The 22489-nt window shown below is 43.6% G+C and overlaps 1 protein-coding gene across 4 annotated transcripts in view; it reads right to left on the reverse strand.

Annotated features, from left to right (window-relative positions):
• Positions 1–22489, reverse strand: part of fgfr1op2 (FGFR1 oncogene partner 2) — a 63672-nt gene that overhangs the window by 14435 nt on the left and 26748 nt on the right. For all 4 annotated transcript variants that reach the window (XM_059978549.1, XM_059978548.1, XM_059978547.1 and 1 more), the window contains one exon: positions 10300–10417. In XM_059978549.1, the coding sequence (XP_059834532.1) occupies positions 10300–10417 (118 nt within the window). The remainder of the gene's footprint in view (positions 1–10299; positions 10418–22489) is intronic.

Here is a 22489-nt window from a genome sequence, read left to right on the forward strand (position 1 = left end):
AAACCTGCCCACAAGAACATTGGGTGGACGTGACCTACCACACACAAAGCCATGCTGACTATCCTCAATCAATCCATGTACACACAAATACTTACAGTTGCAAGAAAAAGTTAGTGAATCCTTGGCAATTACCTGGTTTTCTGTATTAATTACTCACAAGATGTGGTCTGATCTTCAACTAAGTCACAATAATAGACAAACACAATCTACCTAAACTAATAACACACAAACAATTGTACTGCTCCTTGTCAATACTGCCATCATGGAATGGTGGAGCAGACTCGATGGGCTGAATGGCCTAATTCCGCTCCAATGTCTTATGGTCTACTTGTGTATACCTGCTCTTTTTTTCTATTTACCAGATCCTCAATATTTTGAAAACCAAGATTCCCTATACTTGTTATCTTTACCTTCAATTCTGACAGGCACATACAAGCGTTGTACTCTAAAAATTTCATTTTTGAAGGCCCCCCAACTTTCCAAATATATCTTTACAAAAAAACAGCCTGTCCCAATATACACTTGCCAGATCATTTCTCATTCCATCAAAATTGCCCTTTCTCCAAATTAGAACTTCAAGCTGCAGACCAGATCTATCTCTTTGTACATTTTCTTTGAAATTAATGACATTGTGGTTACCGGAAGCAAAGTGTTCTCCTACACAAACTTCTATCACCTGTCTGTCTCATTCCCTAACAGCAGATCCTGTATTGCATGCCCTCTTGTTGAGACTTCTGTGTACTGATGAAACTTTCCTGAACACATTTGACAAACTCCATCCCATTTAGCCCTTTAAAAGTATGGCAATCCCAGTCACTATGCGGAAAGTTAAAATTACCTACAATAACAATCTTATGTTTCTTGCAACAATCTGCGATCCTTAACAAACTTGTTCCTCTAAATCCCCAGGACTGTTGAGTGGTCTGTAGTATAGCCCCAGTAATGTGGTCATACCTTTCTTATTTCTCAGTTCCACCTATAATGCCTTATTAGTCGAATTCTCCAGTTTGTCCTGACAAAGCACTGACGTGACATTTTCCCTGACTAGTAACAACACCTCTCCTCCTTTAATCCCTCCCGCTCTGTCACGTGTAAAATAACATAACCTTGGAATATTGAACCGCCTGTCCTGCCCCTCCTGCAACAAAGTCTCACTTATGGAATAACCCTTCATTTCAAGGACAATGCAGTACTCTCTCACTTGCACCTTACACGTGTGAAACAATAACAAGATGCATTATATTACAGACAATAGGTGCAGAAGTAGACCATTCGGCCCTTCGAACCTGCACCGCCATTTTGAGATCATGGCTGATCAATTACTATCAATATCCGGTTCCTGCCTTGTCCCCATATCCCTTGATTCCCCTATCCAAAAGATACCTATCTAGCTCCTTCTTGAAAGCATCCAGAGAATTGGCCTCCACTACCTTCTGAGGCAGTGCATTCCAGACCCCCACAACTCTCTGGGAGAAGTTGTTTTTCCTTAACTCTGTCCTAAATGACCTACCCCTTATTCTCAAACCATGCCCTCTGGTACTGGACTCTCCCAGCATCTGGAACATATTTCCTGCCTCTATCTTGTCCAATCCCTTAATAATCTTATATGTTTCAATCAGATCCCCTCTCAATCTCCTTAATTCCAGCATGTACAAGCCCAGTCTCTGTAACCCCTCTGCGCAAGACAGTCCAGACGCTGCACTTCCTCTACAGCCAGGATGTCCTTCCTTAACCCTGGAGACCAAAACTGTACAAAATACTCCAGGTGTGGTCTCACCAGGGCTCTGTACAAATGCAAGAGGATTTCCTTGCTCTTGTACTCAATTCCCTTTGTAATAAAGGCCAACATTCCATTAGCCTTCTTCACTGCCTGCTGCACTTGCTCATTCACCTTCAGTGAACAAGGACTCCGAGATCTCTTTGTATTTCTCCCTTACCCAACTCTACACCGTTCAGATAATAATTTGACTTCCTGTTCTTACTCCCAAAGTGGATAACCTCACACTTATTCACATTAAACGCCATCTGCCAAGTATCTGCCCACTCACCCAGCCTATCCAAGTCACCCTGAATTCTCCTAACATCCTCATCACATGTCACACTGCCACCTAGCTTAGTATCATCAGCAAATTTGCTGATGTTATTTTCTATGCCTTCATCCAAATCGTTAACGTAAATGGTAAACAGCTGTGGTCCCAACACCGAGCCCTGTGGCACCCCACTAGTCACCACCTGCCTTTCCAAGAAACAGCCATTCACCGCTACCCTTTGCTTTCTATCTGCCAACCGGTTTTCTATCCATGTCAATGCCTTCCCCCCGATGCCCTGAGCTTTGATTTTACCCACCAATCTTCTATGCGGGACCTTATCAAATGCCTTCTGAAAATTGAGGTACACTACATCCACTGGATCTCCCCCGTCTAACTTCCTGGTTACATTCTCGAAAAACTCCAACAGATTAGTCAAGCATGATTTATCCTTGGTAAATCCATACTGGCTCGGCCCAATCCTGTCACTGCTATCTAGATATGCCACTATTTCATCCTTAATAATGGACTCTAGCATCTTTCCCACCACCTTTGTCAGGCTGACAGGTCGATAGTTCTCTGTTTTCTCCCACCCTCCTTTCTTAAAAAGTGGGATAACATTAGCTATTCTCCAATCCTCAGGAACTGATCCTGAATCTAAGGAACATTAGAAAATGATTACCAATGCATCCGCAATTTCCAGGGCCACCTCCTTTAGTACCCTAGGGTGCAGACCATCTGGACCTGGGGATTTGTCATCCTTCAGTCCCATCAGTCTTCTCATCACCGTTTCCTTCTGAATGTCAATCCGATTCATTTCCTCTGTTACCCTATGTCCTCGGCCCATCCATACATCTGGGAGATTGCTTGTGTCTTCCTTAGTGAAAACAGATCTAAAGTACTCATTAAATTCTTCTGCCATTTCTCTGTTTCCCATAACAATTTCACCCAATTCATTCTTCAAGGGCCCAACATTGTTCTTAACTATCTTCTTTCTCTTCACATACCTAAAAAAGCTTTTGCTATCTTCCTTTATATTCCTGGCTAGCTTGCAGTCGTACCTCATTTTTTCTCCTCGTATTGTCTTTTTAGTTAAGTTCTGTTGTTCCTTAAAAACTTCCCAATCATCTGTCCTCCCACTCACCTTAGCTCTGTCATATTTCCTTTTTTTTTAATGCTATGCAGTCTCTGATTTCCTTTGTCAACCACTGTGGCCCCTTTCCCCCCTTTGAATCCTTCCTTCTCTGGGGGATGAACTGATTTTGCACCTTGTGCATTATTCCCAAGAATACCTGCCATTGCTGTTCCACTGTCTTTTCTGCTAGGCTATCCATCCAGTCAACTTTGGCCAGCTCCTCCCTCATGGCTCCATAGTTTCCTCTGTTCATCTGCAACACTGACACCTCCGAGCTGCCCTTATCCTTCTCAAATTGCAGATAAAAGCTTATCATATTGTGATCACTACCTCCTAATGGCTTTTGTACTGCGAGATTGCTTATCAAATCCTGTTCATTACATAACACTAAATCCAGAATAGTCTTGTCCCTGGTCAGCTCTCGTACAAGCTGTTCCAAGAATGCATCCCGTAGGCACTCTACAAACTCCCTATCCTGGGGTCCAGCACCAACCTGATTCTCCCAGTTCACCTGCATGTTGAAATCCCCCATAACTACTGCGACATTACATTTGCCACATGCCAATGTTAACTCCCTATTCAACTTGCACCCAATATCCATGCTCCTGTTTGGTGGCCTGTAGACAACACCCATTTGGGTCCTTTTGCCCTTACTGTTCCTCAGTTCTATCCACACAGACTCTACTTCTCCTGACCCTATGTCCCCCCTTGCAAAGGACTGAATCTCATTCCTCACCAACAGGGCCACCCCACCCCCTCTGCCCACATTTCTGTCCCTACGATAGCATGTATACCCTTGTACATTCATTTCCCAGGTCTGATCTCCCTGCAGCCATGTCTCCGTTATCCCAACATCATAGTTACCCATTCGCACCTGGGCTTTAAGCTCATCCGCCTTATTTCTGACACTTCGTGCATTCAGATATAGAATTTTTAAGCCCATTTCTCCTCTCTCTGTTTGAATCGCTGCCTATTGTGCTTAACCCAGCTCCCCGAACTCCCATCGGGCTATACGCCCCTAGAATTTTGTAGTCCTTCCTAAATTTACTTATTCTTTCAACACATTTAACTTCATGTTCTGTCAGACCATCCCTCTGTACATGAGTCCTCCTTATCAGCATCCCTGTTATTATTCCGGAACCATGTAGTCCCCACCTGTCCTTTATTCTTCCTCTCGCTATCCTCTCTCACATTCTGGATCCCCGCCCCCTGCAAATTTAGTTTAAACCCCCCCAAGAAGCACCAGCAAACTTCCCTGCAAGAATGTTAGTACCACTCCAGTTCAGGTGTAAACCGTCCCTTCGGAACAGATCCCACCTTCCCTGGAACAAAGCTCAATTATCTACAAACCTGAAGCCCTCCCTCCTGCACTATCCTCTCAGCCACGTATTAATCTTTATAATCCTTCTGTTCCTTGCCTCATTATGACTCATTTTCAAACAAAATAGAAATAACAGCTGGCTGTGTCACCTGGGAACAGGTACAGGTGCCAATGCCAGCCCCAGATAAAACATACCAGTGCTTTCCTCTCTGAATTATTGTGCTGAGGAGTCAAAGTGACTGAATAGAACAGAGTTAAAAGTTTAAGGAAGTAATGATTCATCCACAGAAATCCACTGTAAGATCAGAGTAGCACAAGCTGAGATTTAAGCCACCACTTGAGAGCTTCACATTTAACCCTTAAGCTGGGCTTACAACGGGGAAGAGTGCAGCACAGTACAGGCCCTAAGACCCACAATGTTGTGCCCACCTTCTGACCTACTCCAAGGTCAATCTAACCCTTCCTGCCCACATAGTCCTTCATTTTTCTATCATCCATGTGCTTATCTAACACTCCTCTAAATGTATCTGCCTCTATCACTACATTCCATGCACCATCCACCACTGAGTAAAACACTTCCTCTGACATCCCCCCATACTGTCCTCTAATCACCTTAAAATGATCCACCCAGGTATTAGCCATTTCCACCCTGGGAAAAGCTCTTTGCCTAGCCACTACCTATGCTCTTATAGAGTCTATAAAAAGTATTCAATACCCCACCCCCCAGATGTCTTCATGTTCTATAACATTGAATCACAGTGGATTTAATTTGGATTTTTTATTTTGACTCTTTCATGTCAAAGTGAAAACAGACCTCTACAAAGTGATCTAAATTTATTACCACCTAAAATACAAAATAATTCTTGGCATGAATATTCACCCATTTCAAATCAGTATTTATTAGATGCACCTTTGGCAGCAATTACTGCCTTGAGTCTGTGTGGATAGGTCTCTATTGGCTTTGCACATCTAGACAGTGCAATTCTTTACAAAAATACTCAAGCTTTGTGAGATTGCACGTGGATCATGAGTGAACAGCCCTTTTCAAGTCCAGCCACAAATTCTCAATTGAATTGAGGTCTGGACTCTGACTTTACACTCCAGAACATTAACTTTGTTGTTTTTGAGCCATTCCTGTGTAGCTTTGGCTTTATGCTTGGGGTCATTGCCTTACTGGAAAACAAATCTATTCCCAAGTTGCAATTCTCTTGCAGATTGCATCACAGTTTCCTGCACGATTTCCCTGTAATTTGCTGCATTAATTTTATCCTCTACCTTCACAAGCCTTTTAGGGTCTGCGGTGGTGAAGCATCCCCACAGCATGATGCAGCCACCACCATGCTTCACCAGAGCGATGGTGTGTTTTTGATAATGTGTGGTTTTTGGTTTATGCCCAACACATTGTTTAGTCTGATGGCCAAAAAGCTCAAATTTGGTTTCATCAGACCTTAGAACCTTCTTCCAGCTGACTTCAGAGTCTCCCACGTGCCTTCTGGCAAACTCTAGCTGAGATTTCATGTGAGATTTTTTCAACAGTGGCTTTCTCTTTGCACCCTCCCATTGAGCTGCTGCTGTTGCATGCACAGTCTCTTCCATCTCAGCCACTGAAGTTTGTAACTCCTCCAAAGTTGTCCTAGGTCTCTTGGTGGCCTCCCTCACTAGCCCCCTCTTGCATAGTCACTCATTTTTTTGAGAATGGCAGATCTACAGCTGTGCCATATTCTTTCCATTTCTGATGATTGACTTAACTGTACTCAAGAGATATTCAGTGACTTGGAAGTTTTCTTGTCTCCATTTCCTAACTTGTGCTTTTCAATAACCTTTTCATGGAGTTGTATGGAGTGTTTTTTTCACTTCACAGCGTAGTTTTTGCCAGGGTACTGACTCACCAGCAGTTGGACCTTCCAGATACAGGTGTATTTTTACTACAATCATTTGAAACACCTTGACTGCACACAGATCTCCAAAAACAGATCTTAATTTAATTAATTATGTGACTTCTAGAACCAATTGGCTGCACCAGTGACGATTTGGTGTGTCATATTAAAAGGGGAGAATACTTATGCAATCAATTACTTTGTGGTTTACATTTGTGATCTATTTAGATTACTTTGTAAAGATCTGTTTTTGCTTTGACACGATAGTCTTTTTCTGTTGATCAGTGTCAAAAAAGCCTAATTAAATCTATTATGATTCAATATTGTAAAACAATAAAGCAAAAGTTCCAGAGTGGGGGTGGTGAATACTTTTTATAGCGACTGTATAATCCTGTCCACTTCTATCAAATCAACTCTCACTCTCCTTCACTGCAGAGAAAAGCCCTAACTTGCTCAGCCAATCGTCATAAGACATGCTCTATAATCTGGGCAGCTCCTGGTAAATCTCTGCACCCTCTCTAAAACTTCCACATCCTTCTTATAATGAGGTGACCAGAACTAAACACAATATTCCAAGTGTGGTCTAACCAGTTTCATAAAGCTGCAACATTACCTCATTGCTCTATGACTCTAACCTTCTGCATGATCCTCCACCAACCTTTGTGTCATCTGCAAACTTACTAACCCACTCTCCCACTTCCTCATTACCATACACCTTCTTAACAACCTTATCAACGTGCGGCAACTTTGACGGATCTATGGATGTGGACCCCAGGATCCCACTGTTCCTCTACACGACTAAGAATCCTGACATTAAACCTTCAAGTTTGACCTTCCAAGGTGAATCGCTTCATAAGTTTCTGAACTAAGACTCCATCTACCACTTCTCAATACAGCTCAACATCCTGCTGTTCTGTTGTAATCTATGACTACACTATCTACAACACCAAAGTGTGAAATAAAATTGTTGCTCAAGGTCATTATAGATCGACTGTATATTTCATTTAGTTGGTGAGAAAAATCCAAGATTGCTTAATATCATTTGCAGTACACAAGTGTAAAGGAGCATGAAATTATTGTTACTCTGGATCTGATGCAGCACAAAAAACACGATAAGATAAAGAACACAATAATAAAAAATATAATAAATATACGTACAAAAAATAGCTTATATACTTTGATTGTATGTCCATAAAGTGAGACTAGGTACAAAAGTGTCTGTATGGAAGGTGAATGACAGGAAATGATACAGTAGTGGTGATTGGGGGTGTGGAGGGGTGGGCTAGTGGGTGGAGGTATTGATCAGCCTTACTGCTTGGGGAAAGTAACAGTGGTCCGGACGTGGATGCTACGTAACCCTCTCCATGATGGGAGTGGACACAGTCTATGAGCAGAGTGGGTGGGATCCTTCATGATATCACTGGCTCTTTTCAGACATCTTTCTGCATATACAGTATGTCCTTAATGGTAAGTATGAAATATCATTGTTATTACAGTTTCTTAATTATAAAACTCAGATATAATGGAAGGCAAGGCATACACACCACAACAGTAGGAACACACAAATGCTGAAGAAACCCTGTAGGTCAGGCAGCATCTATGGAGGGAATAAACAGTTAACATTTCTAGCCAAGTCCCTTTATCAGGAAAAGGAAGGGCAGGAAGTCAGAATAGGGAAGTGGGGAGGGGAAGGAGAACAAGCTGGCAGGTGAGATAGGTGGAACAAAAGATACAGGGCTGAAGAAGAAATCTGATCAGAGATGAGGGTGGATCATAGAAGAAAATGAAGGAGGAGGGGAAACAGAGGGAAGTGATGGGCAGGTGAGGAGAGCAGAATTGTCACTATGTCAGTAAAAGATTTACCACCCTAATTTCTGTTACCACGTGGCAGGTCTCTCAGGTACAGGCCACCATTGCCCATATGGTCACTGTATGTCTGCACCAGTTGATATAACTGTGGAAGGTTCCATTTGATGGCCTGAAAACTCCAGGCCTCCAGTACTGAGGTCTGAATGCATTGGAGCAGGGCCCACGCTGTACAGAAGGTGACGCCTCAGGAAGGGGGCATCCATCATTAACGACCACAATCACCCAGGTCATGCCCTCTTCTCACTGCTACTATCACACAGGAGGAACAGGAGTCTGAAGACACACACTCAATGTTTCTTCTGATTTCTGAATGAACAGTGAACCCATGAACACTACCTCACCATTTTTTGCTCTCTTTTTGCACTAGTGAATTTAATTTTTAATATATACCTCTTAATGTAGTTTATAGTTCTTAAAATTATGTATTGCAATGTAGTACTACCACAAAACAACAAACTTCATGACATATGCCAGTGATATTAAACATGATTTTGATTAAAAGCTTTGACAGACAATATGGCCAATGCGGTACTGTTCTGTTCCATAAAACCTAGCTCCTCCAGCTTGGGCAGAGTACAAATCCATGCTAGAATAAGGAACATTTGACAGAGGTATGCAAAACATTGAAGGGTATAAATAGGGTAAATGCAAGCAAGCTTTTTTTCCACAAAGGTTAAGGGAGACGAGAACTAGAGGTCATATGGTTAAGGGTGAAAGGTGAAATGTTTAAAGGGAACATAAGAGGGAACTTCTTCACTCAAAGGGTGGTGTTGAGTGTGGAATGAGCTGCCAGCAAAGTGGATGTAGGTTCAATTGCAACACTGAAGAGAAATTTGAATAAGTACGTGGATGGGAGGAGTATGGAGGGCTATGGTCCAGGTGCAGAATAGTTCAGCATGGACTAGATGGGTTGAATGACCTGCCTCTGTGCTGCAGTGCTCTATGACTCTAACCTTCTGCATGATCCTCCACCAACCTTTGTGTCATCAGCAAACTTACTAACCCACTCTCCCACTTCCTCATCTAAGACACTTATAAAACTTTCAACAGCTTTGGGCCCCATAGCTATGAAAGGATGTGCTGGCATTGGAGAGGGTCCAGAGACAGTTCACAAGAATGATTCTGGCTCTGGGCCTGTATTTGCTAAAATTTAGAAGAATGAAAGGGGATCTAATTAAAACCTATTGAATATTGAAAGGCCTAGATAGAGTGGATGTGGAGAAGATGTTTCCTATAGTGGGGGAGTCTAGAACCAGAGAACACAGATAGAGTGGATGTGGAGAGGATGTTTCCTATAGTGGGGGAGTCTAGGACCAGAGGACACAGATACTGTGGATGTGGAGAGGATGTTTCCTATAGTGGGGAGTCTAGGATCAGAGGACACAGATAGAGTGGACGTGGAGAGGATGTTTCCTATAGTGGGAGAGTCTAGGACCAGAGGGCACAAATAGAGTGGATGTGGAGAGGATGTTTCCTATAGTGGGGAGTCTAGGGCCGGAGGGCACAGATAGAGTGGATGTGGAGAGGATGTTTCCTATAGTGGGGGAGTCTAGGACCAGAGGACACAGATAGAGTGGATGTGGAGAGGATGTTTCCTATAGTGGGGGAGTCTAGGACCAGAGGACACAGATAGAGTGGATGTGGAGAGGATGTTTCCTATAGTGGGGGAGTCCAGGACCAGAGGACCACAGATAGAGTGGATGTGGAGAGGATGTTTCCTATAGTGGGGAGTCTAGGACCAGAGTCCTCAGAATAGAGGGACATCTGTTCGGAGATGAGGAAGAATTTCTTTAGCCAGGGAGTAGTGAATCTATGGAATTAATGACCACAGACAGCCGGGGAGGGCAATCACTGGGTATATTTAAGGCAGAGGTCGATAGATTCTTCATTAGCAAGGGTGTTTATAGGGAAAAGAATAGAAAAATGGGGTTGAGAGGGATAATAAATCAGCCGTGATGGAATGGAGGAGCAGGCTCAATGGGCTGAATGGCCTAATTCTGCTCCAATGTCTATGGACAGTTGTGTTCTGCACAGACAACCAACTGTTGATGGTGGGGAAAGGAGGTTCACCTTTATTCTCCTGCTGCAGGTCCCTGATCTGCTTATTCTCCTGCTGAATCCCCAACACAAGCGTGGAGCGAGGTCGGTGCTTCGCCACTTCATTTAGTTCCTGGATATCCTCTTGGTACTGAAAGCAAACAGAGAACACAGATTGTAATTCCCCTCGGACACAACATAGACATTTTGCTGAAATCAGTCTCCCAGCTAAAGTAGGTCACTGCAAGGTGGTAATTCAGCTTTACACAACGGTGTATAATTAGAAAGATAAAGATTAACCTTATTTGTCACAAGCATACAGGAACATACAGTGAAATGTGTTGTTTGTTTCAAATCAAATCAGGGAGGATTGTAAACACGAGGAAATCTGGAGATGCTGGAAATTCAAAAAACACACACAAAATGCTGGTGGAACACAGCAGGCCAGGCAGCATCTGTAGGGAGAAGCACTGTCGACGTTTCAGGCCGAGACCCTTCATCAGGACTGTGCAGGGAGGATTGTGCTGGGCAGTCTACAAGTGTCACCATGCTTCCAGCAGCAATATAGCATGCCCACAATGTACTAACCCTAACCTGTACATCTTTGAATTATGGGGAAAAAACTGGAGGAAAGCCATGCAACCAAAGGGAGAACATACAAACTTCTTACAAGCAGTGATAGAAAGTGTGATGCTAACCGCTTTGCTGCTATGCCACACACTTATCTGCCTGCACCGAACTTTCTCTGCAACACTATATTCTGCATTCTGTCATTGTTTTCCCTTGTACTACCTCAATACTCTGATGTGATGAATAATCTGTATGGATGGCATGCAAAACAAAGTCCTGCCTTCTTTATGCTGGTCCCAGGACAGATCCACTGACGGGTTAACACTAAGGAATCTAAAGCTACTGACTCTCTCCAGCTCTGGGCCCCAAACGTGGACTGGCCCATAGACCAGTCAACAAATTAAGATACGTCCCCTAAGTACCCCTCCTTCCATCCCCAGAATACTGTAACTGCAGTGTGCCTCACTTACATAATGCACCATAACAACATTCAGAGGCTTCTATAACCACACCTCTTATCGTCCCTTCTTTGTGATGACAGTTACGTGCTGGTACAGGACAGGTCCACTTATGTATTAACATCGCATTGTTTCTTGGTTACTATGGGCTGGGCTGATTCCTTAAGGTGGGGGGGGGGGGGGGGAGGTGTGTGGGAATAAGCTCCCACAACCTATTAAGTGCTCCCAATGGTAAGCATCTCAAATGGTCCAGCTCGTGACCTTCACGTCTGGCTTTTGAACTAAACACATTTGAACTAAACAGTTCAAAGATTCACTTTATTGATAAGGTACGTATGTACGGTACAATTATGATATTCGTCTTCTCCAGATAGCCATGAAATGCAAAAAAAGACCACGGTCTTGATGAAAGAAAATACATCAACTCCTGCACTCCCCGCATCGTGAAAAAGAAACAAAACAAAATTCATAGACCTCAACATTTCACACCCCCCCCCCACTCCGCAGCAAAAAGCAGCCACAGTAACTGCATTATATCTCAATGCATGGAGTACAAGAAACAAGGTGGATGATCTTCTTCCACTTTTATGACAGATGGCTGTCGTTGGGAGCTGAATGTCCAACGATACACGTTATATTGGAGGGATAGGAAGGTAGGCAGAGGGGGTGGCGTGGTTCTGCTGGTGAAGAACAGCATCAAGTCATAGGATTGGAAGATGTTGAATCTGTGTGGATTGAGTTAAGAAACCGCAAGGGTAAAAGGACCTTAATGGCAGTTATAAGCAGGCCTCCCAATGGTAGCTGGGATGTGGACTACAGATTACAATGGGAAATAGAAAAGGCGTGTCAAAAGGGCAATGTTATGATAGTCACAGAAGACTTTAACATGCAGGTATGTTAAAAATCGGGTTGGCAATGTATCTTGTGAGGGAATTTGCTGAATGCTGGCAAGATGGCTTTTTTAGAGCAGTTTGTCGTTGAGCCTACTAGGGTATCAGCTATACTGGATTGGGTGTTATGTAATGAACCAGAGGCAATTAGGGGGCTTAAGGTAAAGGAACCCTTAGGAACCAGTGATCACAATATAATAGAGTTTAGCTTGAAATTTGACAGGGAGAAAGTAGAGTCTGACATAGCAGTATTTCAGTGGAGCAAAGGAAATTATAGTGATGTGAGAGAGGTGTTGGCCGAAGTAAATTGGATAGAGATGCTGTCAAGGAAGACAGTAGAGCAGCAATGGCTTGAGTTTCTGGGAAAAATGAGGAAGGTCCAGGATAGATGGATTGCAAAAACAAAGAAATACTCAAATGGCAAAACAGTACGACCTTGGCTGACAAGGGAAGTCAAAACTAATGTAAAAGCAAAAAAGAGGGCATACAACAAAGCAAAAAACTAGCCAGAAGATACAGGGTTGGGAAGCTTTTAAAAACCTACAGAAAGCAACTGAAAGAATCATTAGGAGGGAAAAGATGAAATATGAAAGCAAGTGAGCAAACAATATCAAGGTAGATAGAAAAAGCCTTCTCAAGTAGATAAAACTGAAAGAGAAGTGTGGATAGAGGACTACTAGAAAATGAAGATGGAGAAATAATAATGGGGGACAAGGAGATTACAGATGAACTATATAAGTATTTTGCATCAGACCTCACTGTGGAAGACTGAGAGCAGTTACTATTACAAGGGAGAAGGTACTCAAAAAGCTGAAAAACCTAAAGGTACACAAGTCACCTGGACCAGATGAACTGCACACTAGGGGTCTGGAAGAGTTAGCGGTAGACAGCGTGGAGGCATTAGCAATGATCTGTCAAGAATCATTGGACTCTGGCATGGTTCCGGAGGGCTAGAAAATTGCAAATGTCACCCCACTCTTTAAGAAGGGAGGGAGGCAGCAGAAAGGAAATTATAAACCTGACCTGACCTCAGTAGTTGGGAAAATTGTTAAGGATGAGGTTAGGGAGTACTTGGTGACACAGGACAAGGTAGGATAAAGTCAGCATGGTTTCCTTAAGGGAAACTTTTGCCTGACGAACCTGTTGGAATTCTTCAAGGAGACTACAAGTGAGATAGATAAAGGGGATGCAGTGGATGTTGTACACTTGGACTTTCAGAAGGCTTTTGACAAGGTGCCACACGAGGCTGATACCAAGTTAAGAGCCCATGGTATTACAGGAAAGTTACTGGCATGGTCAGGGCATGAGTGGTAGGAGGCAGCAGGCGGAAATAAAGGGTCCCTTTCTAGTTGGCTGCAAGTGACGAGTGGTGTTCCACAGGGTTTGGTGTTGTGACCGCTTCTTTTTATGCTGTATAATCAATGATTTAGATGATGAAACAGGAAGGCTCCAAGAAGGGCTTGGATTAGGAGAATAGGCAAGAAAATGACAAATGAAATCCAATGTTGGAAGATGCATGGTCATGCACTTTGCTAGTAGAAATAATGTGCAGACTATTTTCCGAACAGGGAGAAAATCCAAAACTCTGAGATGCAAAGGGAATCCTGAAGTTTAACTTGCTGGTAGAGTTGGCAGTGAGGAAGGCAAATGCAATGCAAGCATTTCAAGAGGTCTAGAATATAAGAGCAAGGATGCGATGCTGAGGCTTTATAAGGCCCTGGTGAGGCCTCACCTTGAGTACTGTGAACAGTTTTGGGCTCCTCATTTAAGAAAAGATGTGCTGGCATTGGAGAGAGTTCGGAGGTGGTTCAGAATGATGACTCTGGGAATGAGAGGGTTATCATACAAGGCTCCGTGGTTGTACTCACTGGAATTTGAAGGATGAGGTGGCATCTCACTAAAACCTTTTGAATGTTAAAAGACCTAGACAGAGTAGATATGGAAAGGATGTTTCTCATGGTGGGGTAGTCTACAACAAGAGGATTAAGCTTCAGGAGAGAGGGGCATGCATTTAGAACAGAGATGTGATGAAATTTCTTTAGCCAGAGAGTGGTGAATCTGTGGAACTTGTTGCCACATGTAGCTGTGGAGGCCAAGTCATTGGGTGTACTTAAGGCAGAGATTGATAGGTTCGTGATTGGACTCAACATCAGAGGTTACGGGGACAAGGCCGTGGAGTGGAGTTGAGGAGCGGAAAATAAGTATTAGCCATGATTGAATGGCGGAGCAGACTCAATGTGTCAAATGCCCTAATTCTGCTTGTCTTCTGGTCTTTGAACAAACCCCAATGCCTGACACCCTCACTCACAGAAAAGAACAGTAGCACCAAATCCCCAATCTCTCCTCTTATACACAAAAGAGCCGCTGCACAAACTCAGTCCTTCCATAAAGAGCGACAGCCGACAGGGGGCAGAACACCTCGACTCAGGTTGAACACGTTGATCCAGGTGCTGACAGTCTCTGTTGGGATCATCTGTGACCCCCTACACATTCATCTCAACGCTTAAATGCTGCTTGCCGCTTTGAGACCCCACACCTAGTCTCTGGTCTTTTCCAGCCTGGTGGAACCATTTCTTCTGATAGGAGAAGAGGCGAAGGCAGGTTACTGGCACCTTAAAACCCAGCACACTGGGGAGATGGGGCTTGTCAGCCATGGTTGGTAGTTCATCTCGGAGAAGGAAAACTTGATCTCAAACTTCTGCTGCACTATGCTATACCCACTCATGGGGAAGGCTTTAGGGGTAAAATCCAAGCGAAAAATCTGGAGCTGGAGTTCCCAACGGGGTCCTACACTGAGTTCAACGCTGACTGGCTACTCGTGTGACACCATTGGTGCCACACTGTATCGGTCTCTGCAGTTCTGTGGGACTCATCAACTGCTTGGTGGGAGGGGGGGGGAACTGCTACACAAGCAACAGCCTTTCCTCCATATTGTACAGCCCTGGCCTGCGTGGGACAGCTGGGCCCAAGGTCTCTGGATGATGACCCAAGCTCCAGGCCTTGAATACCAGACTCAGTGATGATGAGACCTCGAATGTCCTCGCTGGTCTGCCGGCCCAATATTCTTCCATGTCCTCCTCACTGGTCTTTAAATGTGGAGCGGAAGCTTAGATTCTGGCCTGTCCTTTAACTCCACCGTATCTCTAACCTGGCCACTCACTCCCCTCTTTGTCCACAAAACCATCTCTACAAACCTAAAAGAAATCTTAAAAAATAACTAAGTCTCCATACATTTTTATTCCTGTCACTGGATGATAGCAAATGGTACCTACATTCACCATTAATCATAGGCTGACATCTATCAGAACTTTATCCCTGCCCTTGTGCAAATGCACTTCAGGAATTAGAGAAACCACTCAGGGTGAGAGGTTTACCACTTTGGCTGAAGGGAAGCAGTCTGAACATTTCAAATGATAACCATTGCTTTTTGATGATATCCTAGCAACAGCCTCCTAACTCTACCAATCTGCATGGTTTAATTTGTGCGTTGAGGCTGATTTAGAGAGCCAATTCTACTTTAAAACTGACTTATATAACACAGTTCTATTCTTGCATTGCATTGTGGGTGCTTGCCAGCCTTCACTTTCACATTCTAAAACTTCCACAGAACAAAGAACAATGCAGCTCAGTACAGGCCCTTTGGCCCACAATGTTCTGCCGGCCTCTTAACCTACTCATGACCAATTAAACTATTCCTTCCTACATTGCTCTCCATTTTTCTGTCATCCATGTGACTATAACTCACCTCAACTCTGAACTGATTCCACAACCTATGGACTCACTTTCGAGGACTCTGCAACTCCTGTCCACCGGGAATGCTCTGCCTGAGGTGGTGTTTGAGACTAAAGAGATGCTCAGATAGGCACATGAATGAGGGAAAATGGAAGGACTTGGCCACTGAGTTGACAGAACAGAGTAGTTTAGTTGGGCATTTGATCACAATTTAATTGGATCAGCACAACACTGTGACCGAATGGCCTGTTCCTGTACTGTACTGTTCTCAGAATTCATTGTTACTATTTATGATTATTATTATTTGTTCTTTTTGTATTTGGACAATTTGCATTCTTTTGCACATTGGCTGTTTGTTAGTCTGTGTAGTTTTTCATTGATTTGACTTTACCTCTTTAGTTCCCTGTGAATGACTGCAAGGAAATGAATCTCAGGGTAGTACAGGTAGTCCCCGAGTTACGAACGTCTGACTTACAGACAATTCGTACTTAAGAACCAAGGAAGGAGAACACCGTCCGCCATTTTAAGTAGTTGCTGTTGACACTGTGTTGAGTGTGTAACTTTGTATTTGGCTTAAATTTTTCTTAGCAAGATTCACCATGACTCCCGACCCCCCCCCGTTTCGGTTGGCTGGAGAACGGAGTTTCCCGAGTTCAATCCAGTGACAGTCCGCTCTCATGCCAGGTTGATGTCGATCCAGTGACTCCCGTACCATCCGTGCCGGGTTCGTAAAAAAAAAACACTGCCACCTCCAGTTTAAATTCCCACGTGGAATATTGTGGAAGGTCAAATACAGTACCCAAACCCAGCACAGCCCCCATATCACATTTAACCTGCCTCAGTGTGGTGGAATTTTGGACCCAGGGAATTCAGTGCAGTGGTCCATAGGACTCAGCGGACCTCGGCAGCCGGTGGAGGTCGGGACCCATCGCCTGCAGTGTTCCTGTTCCGTTGATGGGAAGCGATCACGATTGAAAATAAAGTGGAAATAATACAGTGTTTGGAAAGAGTTGTAATGCCATCAGTCATTGGAAAAGCGTTAGGCTACATTTGGTCAATGATTGGAACAATTTTAAAGGATAAAGTGAAAATAATGGAGCATGTGAAAAGCCCTGCCCCAATGAAAGCTACAATTATTACTAAGCAATGCAGTGGTTTAATTATTGGAATATATACGTTTCTTAAGTGCTTTACATGCATAGAAAGGTAAAATATATACTATATACTAAGACAAACGTTTGACTGACTAACGCTAAATAATACCGGATGTACTTGTTCCGACTTACGTACAGATCTGACTTAAAGACGGACTCAGGAACCAGAACTCATATGTAACCCAGGGACTGCCTGTATATGGTAACATATATGGATAATAAATTTAATTTTATCTGAGAATGGCTTAAATGTCCTCAACGTATCTGCCTCTACCACCATCCCTGGCAGTGCATTCCATGCACCCACCACTGGCAAAAAACCAACCTCTGACATTCCCCTATACTTTCCTGCAATAATCTTAAAATTATGCCCCCTTTTACTGTACAATAATTGCATTCATTATTTAATGGTGCAGTAAAGTAAGTTTTTAAGAGATAACATTTTAAGATTAGCTTTATTTGTCACATGTACATTGATACATGGGAGAGTCTAGGACCAAAGTGCACTGCCTCAGAATTCAAGGACATCCCTTTAGAACTGAGATGAGGAGGAATTTCTTTAGCTGGAGGGTGGTGAATCTGTGGAATTCATTGCTACAGACAGCTGTGGAAGCCAAGTTAGTTGGTATGTTCAAAGCAGAGGTTGATAGGTTCTCGATTAGTCGAGGCATTAAAGGAAGACAAGAGGATGGAGTTGAGAGGGATAATAAATCAGCCATGATGAAATGGCGGAGCAGACTTGAAGGGCAGAATGGCCTTATTCTGCTTCTATGTCTTATGAAACATCGAAACAGACAGTGAAATGCATCATTTGTGTCAACAACCGAGTATGTGCTGGGGGCAGCCCGCAAGTGTCACCATAGTTCCGGCACCAACATAATATGCCCACAATCTGAGAAACCTCACTTGTACTTCTTTGGAATGTGGGAGGACAACTCAGCAGTCACGGGGAGAAAAGACAGCAGCAGGAATTAAGCCTGTTTGCTAATCAACGGCACTGTCAAGCATTACACTATCTACTAAAATACTATGCTGCTCCCTTCTAAAAAAAAGCCTTGCAAACAAAGTGTAGAAGAGGCGAAAGTGGATTTCAGACCGCTGGAAAATGATGCTGGAGAGGTGGTAACGGGGAAAAATGAAATAGCAGACAAACTGAATAAGCATTTTGCAGCAGTCCACAGTGGAAGACACTAGCAGAATAGGGGAAGTTACCATAACCAGCAAGAAGGTTCTTGGGAAGCTAAAAAGCCTGAAGGTAGACAGGTCACCTGGACCAGATGGTGTACACCTCAGGGTTCTGAAAGAGGTGGCTGAAGACCATCACTACACGTGCTAACCAGAAGCCATGGATGACCGCGGAGGTGCGTGCGCTGCTCAAGACCTGTAACTCCGCCTTCAGAGCAGGCCACAAGGCAGCCCTAACAACAGCAAGGGCCAATCTATCCCGGACCATCTGAGAGGCAAAGCGTGCACACGCCCAGCAAATCCACAGCCACTTCCAGGATGGCTGCGACACGTGGCGCATGTGGAAGGCCATTCAGGCCATCAACCTCAGGACAGCATCATCTGACTGTGTGGGTAATGCCTCCCTCCCAGATGCTCTGAACAACTTCTACGCTCGTTTTGAGGCAGAAAATGACGTGGCGGCGAGGAAGTCCACTACTCCTCCAAATTACCAGGTGCTGTGTCTCACCATGGCCGATGTGAGGAGAACCCTGTGCAGGGTCAACCCACAGAAGGCTGCTGGACCAGACAATATTCCTGGCAAAAGTGCTTAGAGGATGTGTAGACCAGCTAGCCCTGAGCAGCGCCATCGTTCCAATATGCTTCAAGACCACCACCATTGTCCCCGCTCGAAACACTTCATGATGATGGATGTGAGTGCAACGGGACGGTAGTACTGCCTCAATGACTATTGTCCCGTTGCACTCACATCCATCATCATGAAGTGTTTCGAGAGGCTCATCATGAGGCACATCAAGACCCTGCTGCACCCGCTCACTGGACCCCCTGCAGCTCTTGTACCGTCCCAACCGTTCAACAGACCACGCCATTGCCATCACCCTCCACCTGGCCCTAACCCACCTGGACAAAAAAGACACATATGTTCGAATGCTGTTCATAGACCAGTTCAGCATTCAACACAATCATTTCTCAGAAACTGATTAGAGATCGTTAAGAGTACCAAATTTCTTGGCGGAGAATCTCACGTGGTCTGTCAACACCAGCTCCATAGCAAAGAAAGCCCAGCAGTGTGTCTAGTTTCTGCGAAGGCTGAGGAAAGACCATCTCCTACCCCCATCCTCATCACATTCTACAGAGGTTGTATTGTGAGCATCCTGAGCAGCTATATCACTGTCTGGTTTGGAAATTGCACCATCTCAGATCGCAAGACCCTGCAGCGGATAATGAGGTCAGCTGAGAAGATCATCATGGTCCCTATTCCTGCCATTACAGACATTTACACTACACACTGCATTCGCAAGCAAACAGCATTATGAAGGACCCCACACACCCCTCATACAAACTCTTCTCCCTCCTGCCATCTGGGAAAAGGCACCGAAACATTCGGGCTCTTACGACCAGACTATGTAACAGTTTCTTCCCCCAAGCCATCAGACTCCTCAATACCCAGAGCCTGGACTGACACCAACTTACTGCCCTCTACTGTGCCTATTGTTTTGTTTATTATTTATTGTAATGCCTGCACTGTTTTGTGCACTTTATGCAGTCCTGGGTAGGTCTGCAGTCTAGTGTGGTTTTTTTTTTCTGTGTTGTTTTTATGTAGTTCAGTGTAGTTTTTGTATTGTTTCATGTAGCACCATGGTCCTGAAAAACGCCTCGCTTTTACTGTGTACTGTACCAGCAGTTATGGTCGAAATGACAATAAAAAGTGATGACTTGACTTGAAGAGATTGGGGAGGCATTAGTAATGATCTTTCAAGAACCACTACATTCTGGAATAGTTCTGGAAGACTGTAAACTTATAAACATCACACCACTTTTCGAGAAGGGAGAGAGGCAAAAGAAAGGAAACTATAGGCCAGTTAGTCTGAAGATGTTGGAGTCAATTATTAAGGATGAGGTCTAAGGATGTGGAGGTTCATGATAAAATAGACAATAGCATGATTTCCTGAAGGGAAAATCTTGCCTGACAAATCTGTTGGAACTTATTGAAGAAATAACAAATAGGATAGACAAAGGGGTGTCGGATGATGTAGTGTACTTGGATTTTCAGGCCTTTCTTGAGGTGCCACATATGAGGCTGCTTAACATGCTACGAGCCCATGGTATTACAGGAAAGATTCTAGCATGGATAAAGCAGTGGCAGATTGGCAGAAGGCAGAATGGGAATAAAAGCAGCCTTTTTTGACTGGCTGCCAGTGACTAGTGGTGTTCCACAGGGGTCTGTGATGGGACCAATTCTCTTTACTCAATTTGGAGTATTGTGTGCATTTTTGGTCACCGAATTACAGGAAGAATATTAATAAGGTTGAAAGAGAGCAGAGAAGGTTTACAAGGATGTTGCCAGGACTTGAGAAACCGAGTTACAGAGAAAGGTTGAATAGGTTAGGACTTTATTCCCTGGAGCGTAGAAGAATGAGGGGAGATTTGATAGCTGTATATAAAATTATGATGGGTATAGACTGAGTGAATGCAAGCAGCTTTCCACTGAGGCTAGGGGAGAAAAAAAAAAGAGGACATGGGTTAAGTGTAAAGGGGGAAAAGTTTAAAGGAAACATTGGGGCTCCTTCACACAGAGTGGTGGTGGGATTGTGGAATGAGCTGCCAGATGAAGTGGTAAATGCAGGCTCACTTTTAACATTTTAGAAAATCTTGGACAGGTACACGGATGAGAGGTGTATGGAGGGATATGGTCCAGGTGCAGGTCAGTGGGACTAGGCAGAAAAATGGTTCGGCACAGCCAAGAAGGGCCAAAAGGCCTGTTTCTGTGCTGTAATGTTCTATGGTGTAATGTAGAGACTTTATAAAGCTCTGGTGAGGCCTCACTTGGAGCTTTAAGAGCAGTTTTTGGCCCCTTATCTTTAGAAGGATGTGCTGAAACTGGAGAGGGTTCAAAGAAGTTTCATGAAAATGATTCTGGGATTGAATGGCTTGTCAATCCCAGAAGAGTGTTTGATGACTCTGGGTGACCTCATTAAAGCTTATTGAATGGTGAAAGGCCTTGGTAGAGTGGATTTGGAGAGGATGTTTCCTATTGTGGGAGAGACTAAGACCAGAGGATACAGCCTCAGAATAGAGGTGTCCATTTGAAATGGAGAAGGAATTTCTGTAGCCAGAGAGTAGTGGATCTGTGGAATTATTTGTCATAGGCTGCTGTAGAGGCCAAGTCTTTATGTATATTTAATGCAGAGGTTGATAGATTCTTGACTGGTCAGGGCAGGAAGGGATATGGAGAGAAGGCAGGAGATTGGGGCTGAAAGGAAAACTGAACGGTCATGATGGAATGGCAGAGCAGACTCGAAGGGGTAAATGGCCTAATTCTGCTCCTATATCTTATGGTTTTATGGTCTAAACATCAAAACCAAGCTTAATTTCATAAAACTTTGCCATGGTTTCATGTACATGACACCCAAGGATCATTAAAATGATGAAATTCCTTCTGACATTCTGTCTTTAATCTAATCCACATGATTCTGCTTACGTCTTCATTAATTTCCCTTGTAAAAATACTTACAAAGCCATCATCAATTAACCGCTGCTTCTTGAAGAACGAAACACTCAAATATGAAATGTTGCAGCTTGACAGATCAAATGTAAAGAGGCGGTACGCTGTTCAAGATACAATCCTTTAACAGTGCTGATGAACAGAGAGATTCTAGGGGCCCAAGTTCATAGCTCCCTGAAAATGGGTATACAGGTTGATAAGGTGGCTAAGAAGGCATTCAGTGTGCTTGCCGTTATTAGTCGAGGCACTGAGTTCAAACTTCAGGAAGTTATGTTGCAGCTTTATAAAACTCCAGCTAGATTGCATCTAGAGTATTGTACACAGCTCAGGTCATTCACATTATAGGAAGCAAGTTGAGGTTTTGTAGGGGGTATAGAAGAAGCTCACCAGGATGCTGCCTGGATTAGAGGGCAAGAGCTACAATAAGAGGTTCGACAAATTTGGGTTGTTTTCTCTGGAGCAGTGGAGGCTGAGGGGGATCTGACAGAGTTCAAAGTAATTTTATTATCCAAGTACGTGTATGTCACCAAACACAAGAAACACAATAAAATCAATAAAAGAACGTACCAACACGATGGACAAGCAACTATTGTGCAAAAAATGCAACAATCTGTGCAAATACAAAAAAAGAAAAAAAGTAATAACAATTATAAATAAATAAGCAATAAATAAATAAACATCGAGAACATAAATTGAAGAGTTCGTGAAAGTGAGCTCATAGATTCCAGG

Source organism: Hypanus sabinus, chromosome 8, assembly GCF_030144855.1.
Source record: "Hypanus sabinus isolate sHypSab1 chromosome 8, sHypSab1.hap1, whole genome shotgun sequence".
NCBI classification, from domain to species: domain Eukaryota; kingdom Metazoa; phylum Chordata; class Chondrichthyes; order Myliobatiformes; family Dasyatidae; genus Hypanus; species Hypanus sabinus.